The 11,297-nt window shown below is 60.9% G+C and overlaps 1 protein-coding gene across 2 annotated transcripts; it reads right to left on the bottom strand.

Moving 5' to 3' along the window:
- Positions 1–267: 267 nt before the first annotated feature.
- PTOV1 (PTOV1 extended AT-hook containing adaptor protein) lies at positions 268–9,476 on the bottom strand. 2 transcript variants are annotated; one of them, XM_082367653.1, is made up of 13 exons: positions 9,129–9,376; positions 6,109–6,246; positions 5,888–5,970; positions 5,762–5,819; positions 5,511–5,618; positions 3,820–3,975; positions 3,215–3,301; positions 3,043–3,116; positions 2,909–2,966; positions 2,633–2,737; positions 861–1,058; positions 681–752; positions 268–396 (listed from the first exon to the last, which is right to left on the bottom strand). In XM_082367653.1, exons 1-12 carry the CDS (start codon positions 9,297–9,299, stop codon positions 741–743), a joined length of 1,248 nt encoding a protein of 415 aa, XP_082223779.1. In that variant the 5' UTR covers positions 9,300–9,376; the 3' UTR covers positions 268–396; positions 681–740. The 2 variants fall into 2 exon arrangements, with proteins under 2 accessions (XP_082223779.1, XP_082223780.1); XM_082367654.1 differs by lacking the exon at positions 2,633–2,737 and having other exon boundaries at positions 861–983; positions 9,129–9,476.
- Between the last annotated feature and the right edge of the window lie 1,821 nt (positions 9,477–11,297).

Raw genomic sequence — 11,297 nt, 5'->3', positions numbered from 1 at the left:
TGCAAAGACCCTGGAAGACACGGCCCAGCAAGCACCACGCAGACCTGGCAGCTCCGTGAACTGCAGCGTCCCTTCCTGGCTCAGGTGACAGTGATCTCAGAGGTGACCCCTCTCCTGCGAATGGTAGAAATGCACACTCCCAGGCCTCAGCCGTGTCCACACTCAGGGGTGGGCTGGGGACGGCACTTGGGTCTGAGGACAGTTGCTGTTGGGAGGGGCCTGGCCTCTCCCGAGCCAGGGTGTCTGGACAGAGCGCAGTGGCCAAAGGGCTTTTAAAAGATTTTATTGGGGAAACGTACGAGGGTGGGGACTGTCCTTGGAGATATCTCAGGACGCTGTCCTCCATCTCACTGGGCAGGTGCAGCCCCCACGGGCCTCTGCTCAGAAGCATCTGACCTGGGGGCAGGGGGCATAGTGGGAGGGACTGGGCAGGTGAGGCTCCAGGGCCCCAGGGACGAGAAGAGCCTCTCCCTGCCCTCCCTGCCCCTGGCTGGAAACCCCTGCTCCTGTCACCGCCTGGTGGGGAGCGGGGCTGGCGTTTCCCAGGAGGCCTGGGACCGTGGGGGACACGCGTGCCTCTCTCTCTCTGCTCTGGTCTTCTCAAGGCCAGGGTCACACTACTTCCCGAACCCCAGGCAATTCCCAGGGTCCATCCTGTCCTTGGCCCAGCTGCCACTCACCAGTCTCGGCGGGGGCCTCGTCTGTGGCTCCTGGAGAGGCCCAGCCCGGGGGGGTGGCCACTACCCCCCCATCTGTGCGGAAGGAAGCCAGGGAGGAGTCAGCCGTGGGGTGGGGTGGGGTGGGGTGGGGGGCGGGGGGCGGGGACAGGCTCAGGTAGGCCAAGGCCACGGCCGCCTCACCCCTCGCTGCTGCTGCTCCTGCTCCAGGTTCCGCTGTAGGACCTGCTGCTGGTTGGCAATGACGCGCCGGATGCCGTTGACGAAGTTGCTCTGGTCGTGGGGGATGAGGCCGATGAAGATCTTCTTCTCGGAGGAGTACAGGAGCATGAGCACACGCACCTCGCACGAGGCCTTGTAGGAAAAGTGCACGCAGCCCGCCTGGCGGCGCGGAGCGCGGGGTCACGGGCGGGCCCTCGGCGCAGACGCTCCTCCCCATCGAGACACGGGCACAAACCACGCGGGTCAGCGCCCTGGCAGACGGGCGCCACGGGGCACGCCGGGCCTTCCCCGCCGCCATCCTCAGCCCCGTCACCACTCCCACAGGACACCAGAGGCGCCTGCGCAAGCACCAGCGGGCTCTAGAGCCGAGCCCAGGAGGCTGCTCGACGAGCTCCAGCGAGACTGCGGCCCCCACGCCAGCCAGCCAGCCAGCCAGCACCCGGGACGCCCACAGGACCAGCCACAGCCATGACCGCGACTGCGCACGAGGGCCACGGCGGGGGACAAACACCAGGGGCCAATCTGGCCCCAGGAGGCCGGGCACCAGGGCTCCGTCCACTCTGCGACCCCCGGGGCAGCCGAGGGCGGAGAGGCTGGGCGGTGCTGGCCCACGGCGATGCGGTCACCGCGGCTTGGGACGTGGCTCAGCGTCACAGCGACCGCAGCACCGACAGGCACCAAGCGCTCCCTGACGCCTTTCACAGGATCCTCTCTCTCCAGGGCCCAGGGGTCACCGTCCCCATCTTACAGGTGAGCAAACCCAGGCTGAGAGCTCGAGGACTCGCAGGCCCCCAGAGCCAGAAGGGGCTATGCCTGCCCTCGGGCCTCTGTGCCACTGCAGGGGACAGTGGTGACAGGCAGCGAGGAGGAAGCCCCTCACAGCACCCCCCTGAGCTGACAGCATGAGGGGAGCCCGAGTGGGCCGAGGGAGGACCGGCCACGGTCCTCGAGGCCTCAGTTTCCCTGAGGGAATCCCACTTTTAAACTCTTTAACGCAAAAAAAAATACACAACCAGCCCCTCAAACGCACAATGGCACAGCTATGATGACTTCGGCTGACTTAGAGAGAAACATTAAGCTAATTCGGGGACAGCTATGACCCGGTACAGCGAACACCCACAAAGCGGACACAGACAGCTGCGCTTCAGAAGCACGAGGCCCGACCTCCGCACTTCACAGATGGAGAGACCGAGGCCCGGAGAGAGGGGAGAACTGGCCAAGGCCCACCAGCAGATGAGCACCGGGGGCTTTCAGAGCTCGCTCGGGCTGGAGGCAGACAGATGGCCCTGCCTGGTGAGGGCCTTGGGAGCCTCAGGTTTTCCACCCTGTCCCAGGGGAAGGGAGCAAGAGGAAGGCGGCAGGTAAAAACCTGGCAGCACAGAGTCGGTGCTCGGGGTGATGTCAGCCTCCTCAGCTGAGTAAACCCAGACAGCAGCGGGGAACAGCCCCGGGGGCCCGAACCAGACTTGGTCCAAGTTCCCGCCCAGCACTTGCCGGCACAGCCTCCGAGCCTCAGTTTCCCCATCTGTAAAATGGGGTCAGGACCGCCCAGAGCCCCAGGGGAGCCAGTGTCCAGGCACAGAGCAAACACGCTTTCCCACGGCTACCATCACGCCCAGCCAGTTTTGGGGAATCGTCCACTCTTAATCTCATTTCAGTTTTTAAACACCGAGCGGCTCTAGCTCTGTCTGTCCCACCATCAACCTGGCCCTGGGCCCCGCCAGCCCACTCACAAAGCCGTTGTCCATGATCCGGCACAGGCTCTTCAGCGTCTCCAGGTCCTTGGTGAAGTGGAACTGCACCAGGCGGGAGTTCCGGAAGAGCGGCACCAGGGTGGTCTGCGGGGAGGCCCCGAGGTGGCTCGGCCGGGCGCCAGGGCCACGCCGCCTCTCACACCCACATGGCAGCAGGCCCCGCCCCGCCGCCCCGCCTACCTCCACTTGCTGGACAGGCAGCCTCCCCCAGGGCCCCAAGGCCGAGGCGAGCCGAGTGCCGCCTTCCCCACTCACCAGCAGCTGCTGCGGGATGAGCTGCATGTACAGCTTCCGCGGCCACTGCTCGGTCCTCCTGCAGGGATGCGGGGACGAGGGTCAGGAGGCCAGGCTTCACCGAGTGCCGCCCCCGGGCCCTGCCCGACACTCACAGGATCTCCCCTTGGTTCACGTAGATGTGCGACGGCAACCACCTCTTCGACCGACTGTTAGGCTCAGGCCTGGGCTTTTGGGAAGAAGAGGGGAGACGTCAGGAGTGGGAGGGGCCCCACATCGGCGAGGATGCCCTGGTCCCGAGGTCACCCGGGCCCGCCCAGGGCTCACCTCCTGCCACTCCATGACTCCACTCCATGCCAGGAACTTGTTGTTAACCATCTGGACGGGGCCCGCGACACCACCGGGTCCCACTGCCTGGGGGAGGAGACAGGTGGGCTGGCGCCCCAGCAGTTCCCCGGAGCCCTCCATGCCCCCAGTCGGTCAGTCCCGAGCTTATCTACCTGCTGCCCCCGGGGCCCGGCCCGGCCCGGCCTCCTGCCTGGCTTCCGGCCTCCAGTCTGCCCACAGGCCCAGAGGATTCCCCAGAGCGGGCCCTGCCCCTCACAGACCACCCCCGCCCCCCATGCCCTGGGCCAAGCCCCCGCCCTCAGCCTGGGGGACATGGCTCACAGGGTCTGCCTCTAAGAACTGGGCAGCTGTATAACTTGCCGCACAAGCTGGGACACTTTCCGGTGAAGGGGGCACTGTGAACAGCCGGTGGGGCGTGAGCCAGGATTTGAGGGCACCCTCCTGCCATGAGTGCACCCGCCTGCCCATCTGCCTCCCTGCTCCCCACGGGCACCCCTCCTGCCGGGAATCACCCTGTCGGACCCCTCAAGACCCTCGTCCTTTAAAGCCTCAGACACATGCGGCGGCCGGGCCCAAGGGCACACCTGTTTGCGGGTGGTGATGACCTGCCGGATGGCGTTGACGAAGCCGCTCTGGTCGTAGGGGATGAGGCCCATGAAGATCTTCTTCTTGGACGAGTACAGGAGCATGAGCACGCGCACCTCGCAGGGGGAGATGTGGGGGAAGAGCATGCAGCCTGCCTGTGGGCGGGGGGAACGACGGGACAGAAGTCCTCAAGGTTAACACCAGGACCCTAAAGGAGCGCCGTGCAGCCAAAACGCGTCGTTCTGGGAGCCTGTGAACGTGCACCTCGGTGTCCCCCCCACCGTGACTCTGGGGTCAGGGCTGGGGCCCCATGTGCCGGGTGAGGGTCCTGAGAGGGCTCCACCTCCCGCCCACGTGCCCCGAGGTCAGCCCTGTCCTGGGGAGTTTGCTGCTGGGCCCCTCTGACGGAGGCCACCAGGCCCGGGGGTTAAGAGCACAGACGCAGGACCAGACTGCCTGGGCGTAAACCTGGCTCTGCTACCTCCTAGCTGTGTGACCTCAGGCAGGTCACCTGTGGACCTCAGTTTCCCCGTGTGTAAAACGGCACAACAACGGCGCACAGAGTAAGTTCCACATAAACGCTCATTACACAAGCTGCTACTGCCTCCTTGGTGGGACTGCGGGAGAACCTGAGCCTCACACACGTCCCCACCCAGGGTGTCTAGACAGAGGGGCATGCGCGTTCTCAGCCCTGGGGTCCGCTGGCTCAGGGACCCCACCCCTGGCCTTCCTGGACCCATGTGCGATCGGCTCTCCCAGAGCTACTAGCCGGACCCGGAGCGTAACCGGACAGGCCATGGAGGGCGCGTGCTGACGTCCACCTTCCCTGCAGCCTGGGGGCCCCAGGCCCTAAGCAGACGGTGCTGAATGAAGGGGTGACCGAGCAGACAAGAGACCCCACACCAGTCACAACCCAGAAGAAAAGGGGATCCGCCCAGGCATCGAACGGTGGCACACAGCGCCCCCCGGAGGCAGCAGCCAGGAGCTGGAGGGGGGTATGTCCCAAAGGGGACCAGGAAAGGGAGAGGACCCCAGAGCTGAGTCCTCCAGGCAGACGACCTCCTCCCACCTCAACCCAACCCTTTCCCAGCACCTGCCATCCCACAGCCTGAGCCCTGGGGGGTGTGGGCAGCGGCTGAATCCTGGTCCCAGACACGTGGGTGCTGTGGCCCAGACCTGAGAGGCTTGCAGGGACCACGCCCACTGCGTCCTGTGTCTGAATCCCCAACTCTAACAATCTCACCAGCTGCATTTACTGAGCACTCACAACGCCCCCAATGCTTTACTCACTCCTCCCAGTGGCCCCAGGACCGCAGGTGAGGAAACTGAGTCCCAGCAGGCCATCTCCACTGCTGGCTCCCTCTTTCCCCCTGGCCGCCCCCAAATGCCAAGTCCCTGCCATGTGCTATGGCCCCAACAAGCTCCTGGGTCCCAGGAGGGCTGGCCCAGGCCCCTTCCTTCGCTCCCGTGCCCGGGGGCGGCTCCAGCTTGGCCGGGAGGCGGGCTGGGTTCCTCTGCTCTCCAGGGACGGGGATGCCCCCCAGGGAGAGGTCACCCGGACCCTGCCACCTGCCTTGGGTTGTCCCAGCAGAGCTCTGCCTCCCGCCGTACTTGGTCACCACGGTGCTTCCAAGGGGCCCTTCTCGCCCTGTCCCCGCCCGCCCGCCCCCAGCGCCCCCGCCCCACTCACAAAGCCGTTGCCCATGACGCGGCAGAGCCCCTTGAGAGAGTCGCAGTCTCTGTTGGTGAAGTGAAACTGCGCCAGCTGGGAGTTGCGGAACAGGGGGCCCAGGGTGGTCTGGGGGCGACAAGGGGACAGCTGGGTCAGGGCCAGGCGGGCGCTCTGGGGCCAGGGTAGTCTGGGGGCGACAAGGGGACAGCTGGGTCAGGGCCAGGCGGGCGCTCTGGGGCCAGGGTGGGCAGCAGAGCGTGGGGCCTCACCAGCAGCTGCTGCGGGATCAGCTGCATGATCAGCTTCTGTGGCCACTGGTCGGTCTCCCTGCGGGAAGAAGAGGGTCAGGGGAGCGCCCCCGCTGCCCGCCCGCCCGCCCCCTGCCCACCACTCACAGGTTCTCGCCCTGGTTCACGTAGGCCTGGCAGGGGAGGGCCCGCTTCAGCTTCGCCGTGGAGTCCGAGTAGGGCCTGCGCTTCTGTGGTGGGAGCGGAGGGGTCACTGGACACAGCCTGGGTGCCCAGGCCTGCCCCCCACCTGCAGGGGCAGAAGGGACCCCTGGGGCCAGCCCCCAGCCCCCCGCAGACTCACAAGGGGACCTGACGCGGACGCTCACCTCCTGCCACTCGAGGACGCCGCTCCAGGCCAGCAGCTTGTTGCTGAGCCGGTGCTCACCTACGGCCAGGCCCCCGAGGGCGAGCCCGGGCGAGGAGGGCCCGATGGGACCCAGGGCCCCGAAGACCCGAGCACCTTGCTGTGGCAGAGGGGGTAGGGAAACTGAGGCTGAGGGGCCCGCTAGGGGAGCTGTCCCCCACATACCCCAGAAGGGACATCCCAACGATGAGACCCCGACCCCCAGCTGCAAAACCCCCAAGGCCATCTCCAAACCCTTTCTCCCAGGGTCGAGACCCTGAGTGGCTGACCCCCCATGTCCTTTTCCTGCTGCCACCCCAGGACCCTTCCCCGCCCCAAGGCTACTTGTCACCTCAACACTGGCCCATGCAGGGTCCCTTCCAGCCTTTGCTCCAGCTGTGCTCGCATCCTAGCGGGCCATCCCCCCCACCTTCTTCAGGAGATGCTCCCCACTCATCCTCCCGAGCTGATCAATTTTTGATTCCTCTATTGAGACAACTCAGAAGCAGCTCTCTGGGGGTCCAGAGCCTCCCTGAAGCTCCCCCCTCGACGCACAAGCCAGCCTGGGTTGTGTCTGTCTGTCTGGCACACTGGTTTGCCCCATCCCATCCAAGCTCAAAACCCTTCCAAAGCTCTCCCAGGCCCTCAAGAGAAAATCCAGGGACTCCCCTGGTGGTCCCGTGGTAAAGAATCCGCCTTCCAATGCAGGGGACACGGGTTCGACCCCTGGTCGGCAAACTAAGATCCTACATGCTGCGGGGCAACTAAACCCACGTGCCACAACTACCGCGCTTGCGTGCCTCAAACTACAGAGCCCATGTGCTCTGGAGCCCGCAACTAGAAAAGCCCACGTGCCACAACAAAAGATCCCGCATGCTGCGACTAAGACCCGATGCAGCCGTAAAAATAAATAATTTAATTAATTTAAAAAAAAAAAAAAAAGGAGAAAGAAAATCCAGACTCTCCTCTCTGGCTCCCGCCAACCTCCCCAGGCAGTTGCCAGCCTTCCCTAGCACAGCCCAGGCTGCAGCCACATCAGGCTGACCACGGGGAGGCGGGAAGGAACCAGAAGCACACACAGAACAGAACTCTCCAGGGAGGTGGGGACACATTTACAACAGGGAATCTGACAACACCTGGAAGGGTCTCTCAAACACAACGTCTTGAGAGCATCTGCAAAACACCAGAAGTTCCATCAATAAGGCCAAGGAAAGCTACACAATTTACTCACAAGGCACTCCCCAGTTGTCTTTTTTTTAAACCCAAAACATCTCAAAGCAAACAAGGCTTTGAAACAGCCTGACAGCAGGAAACCCTGAAAACCTCCCTAGTAGGTGCTTCCAGGCAGCAGAAATAAATAATAGTTGTTACTTTTCATCTCATTACTAATGAGTATTTTCCAAATTTCCTATAAAGCACACAGGTGTCTTCTACCCCAGAATAACAACAGGCAGGAAAAACTGTATTTTGTAGAAGCTTAAAAAGCAAAAAAAAAAACCTGAGCAAGCATACTCTCCACCTGGGCAGGAGGTTCTGGGATTCAGGCAACCGTAAGAGATCAGAAGAAAAGCAGAGAGCATCCTGGTGTAAGAACATGGTTGGAGCATCTGAGACGGAGAAAGACTGTTGTAGCCCTGGGTGTGCAGGTACCACAGCCAAAGCCCATAACGTCTGAGAAAACCCAGTTAAATCACACACCTGGAGGAGACTTTGGGATCCAGGTGAACTCACTTTAGGGCCCAGTTAATGTGAGCACCAGAGACACCTGTTTAAACTCTGCTTGTGTCTGGAGACCAGGTTGACCACGTTTTAACCTGGGTGTAAAAACCAGCGATGCTTAAGCTCAGGTCTCCCCGAAAGCAGGATGCATGTCAAGGTGGAGGACCATGTTTAAAGGCTAGACCTACGTGCAATCCTAAAGGAAATCTCACATCTGGGCAGGCGTGTGTAAAATGCCTCCCACACCTGTTCTGTTGCTCACTGCATAGGAAGCCTATTTAGTACCTGGAAGAAGAATGAAAGCTTTAAGATGTACGTTTAAGGACCCAGGAGGCGCTTCTGAACAAGCAGACATGAACGCTAAGGAACGGAGAAGGCAATGGAGTGAAGGATGATGTTTAAGTTTAGAGAGATGTTCAGAGTCCGGGTACCTGAATACAAGATCCGAGAAAACCTGGTTAAGGCTAGTGTGGAGCTGCCACAGCTCCCCGCCACGCACAATGTTGGGGCAGGGTATTTAAGAAGGGAGCTTGAGCGCCAGGTTAGGGTAAAACGCGCATCTGGGCAAGCGTGTCACGGCTTGGCTGTGCGTGAAACGTCGGGATATGTAGATTTACAGCTCCAGAAAAACCTTAAGATTTTTGACAAGTATGTGCATCTTTTAGGTCTCGGGAAGCATATGTAACTTAGCATACCTGCAAAGTTAGATGTTTATGTTTAAGATCTAGACTTACTTGGCCTACTGCCATCAGTAGGGGCACCCAACATCTGGGCGAGCGTGCAAATAAACCCTGGGCGCACACACCACGGGCGCCGTGAAGACGCGTGCGGGCCCAGGGAGAACGCCCCCGGGGGCAACACCTGGGCGCGCCAGTGCGCGATGCGGGGCCCTCTCGCCGCCGTCCCCCCAGCCCCCTCCCCCATTTCCAGATTTCCTGCCCGGAAAAAGAGCAACTTTCCAATTGGAAAAACAACAACACACGCCGGCCGCCCGCCCGCCCCCCACCCCGCGTTTAAATCGGGTCGCGGAGTCAGCAGTAATTTGAGCCCTTCCCGCCCCCGTACCCCACCCCCGCCACCCCATCCCGAATACGAAACAAAGGGGAAAGCCCGACGCGTACCACCCAGGGGGTTCCACGGGGAAGCCGGCCCCAGGCGGGACCACCCTTCGGGTCACCGGAGAGACCCCCGAGGGGGGAGGCCGCGGACAAAGACGCCAGTCCGGGAAAGGGGCCGGCGGGGGCGGGGCCGTGGAAAGCTCTGGAAAAAGGGCGGGGGGCTCACCATGGGAGGGGCCGAGCGAGCCCGGATCCGCGGCGGCTGCGGGCCCCGGGGGCTGGCCGGCCAGGAGCGCGAGCGGGCGGCGCGCACCATGAGGTGCCGCAGGGGGCGGCCGCGACCCCCGAGGGGGCCCCCAGCGCCGGAGCGGTGCGGGGCACGGCGCGGACGGACCATGGCTGGCGCGGACAGAGCGAGCTGGGGGCTCCACCGACTGAGTGACGCGGGCGCGCGGCTTCGGGGGGAGACAGGCTGGGCTGTACCAAGCGCGGGGGACGCACCGCCGGAGAGGGTCGCCGCGGCCAAACCACTGCGGCGAGCAGGGGAGTGCGGCGCGTACCAACAGCGTCCGCGAGGGGGCGTGGCCGGGGTGTACCAAAATAGGGCTGGGGGAGCCCCGGGAAAAGGGTGTGTGGGGCGGGGAATACGGCAATTGGAAGATACTATGGGCCGCTCGAGCACGGAGGGGAGGAACTGAGAGGACGTGAGAGAAACCACTTCAGGGGGGCGTGGCTGGAAACACCAGACCGAAGGGTCACCGAAGGAGATGAACGTAGAGGGTGATACCAAGTGAGCTGGAGGGTGGCAGGGAAGACCGTGCCCTGAGACCCAGACCTGTGGAGCCGGGAGACTACATCAAGACATGTAAGCAAAAGGAGAAATAACAGGCCTAGGGGCCGGGGAACCTACCTAGAGGTTCGGGAATACGGGTCGTACAAAGCCTAAGGAGAGGACTTCGGGTTTGAAGGCAGTGACGTGGCTAGGTGGGCAGGGGACCACAACTCCCAGCGGCCGCCGCGCGGCCTGGGCGGAGCCAGATACCCCAGGAGACGCCGCCAGTCACAGCTGCGTGCCCATTGGCCCCCGGGCCCTAGGCTCCGCCCGCCTCCCTCTGCATCTCCTTGCCATTCGCCTCTCGGGGCCATTCATTGATTCGCGCACTCACTCAACGATTAAAGGACTGCGTATTCACTTACTAGTAGTTGTGTAAGATTTCCTGCTTCAATTTCCTTGTTTCTTAAATGTGGATAATAGCTAACTCTAAAATGGTTATGAGGATCATATGAGTTAATAAAGTATTAGTATCGATATTTGGCACAGTAACGACCTAAATGGTAGTTTTTCTCCTTTTAAAATCATTATTAGTACCATTTCCAGTTCTGTGCTGGGCAACGAGTATACCGTGGTGACCAAACAGACCAGGTCCACTGGAAAAAATAAATAATCGCAGTTTGTGATAAGTGTTATAGAGAAAATGCACAGAAGGGTGGGATGGTGACCATGAGAAGTCAGGAAAGTGACCTTTAGGCAGCCTGCAACTCCACGTAGGCTGGAAGAGTGTGCTAAGATGAGGGAACAGCCAGGGCACAAATCCTGAAAGTGGAAGGAAAACAAGGGGGGCCAGTATGGTTGGAGCAGAGTGAGAGTGGAGGAGAGCTGTGGAAGTGTAGAGTGGCCAGGTGCCACAAGCAGGGTCCTATAGCCTTGGGATGCAATTTGGATTTTAGTCTCACTTTGCTGGGGAAAGGTTTTTACCAAGGAAGGGACATAGTCTCATTTACATTTTAAACAAATCATTCACAAAATGCATAGAGTCATGCACACAATGTCTCTACAAGTCTACAGAAGCAGCTGGGACCCAGAGTCACCTCTGAGGAGAGAAGGCAGCAGATGGAGTGGGGAAGGGGTCACAGGAGTGGAAAGGAGACTCAGTTTATTCTTTTAGACTATTTGGAATTCTTACCATATACAAATGTTGCCTATTGGAAAATAATTTTTGATATATTAACATCTTTAAGGATCCCTCTGGCTGTGTTGAATATAAGATTGTAGGGGATAGTGGAGCAGGAGGGCAGAGAAGAGACTATGGCAATAATCCAGGTGAGAGGCACAGGTGGGCTGGATCGCAGGCAGGGTGGCCGCGGTGGAAGTGGTCACTTTCACAATTTATTTTCAAGCTGGAGCCGAAAGGACTTGTGCAGAGAGTGAATGAAAGAGAGGGGTGAAGAGATGCCAAGGTTTTTGCTTGTACAGAAGTGTCATTTTGTGAAAGGGAAATGACTATGGGAGGAGAGAGTGGGAGTGGGGGGGAGATGGAAATATCACTTCTGTTTCTATGTGGTACATTTAAGATGTTGACTAAACAATGTAGATAGGGAGTCTGGAGATATAATT

Source organism: Balaenoptera borealis (genome assembly GCF_965194805.1).
Source record: "Balaenoptera borealis genome assembly, chromosome: 19".
Classification (NCBI taxonomy): domain Eukaryota; kingdom Metazoa; phylum Chordata; class Mammalia; order Artiodactyla; family Balaenopteridae; genus Balaenoptera; species Balaenoptera borealis.
Note: the sequence above shows the minus strand (reverse complement) of the source record. Positions and strands in the feature narration are given on the sequence as shown.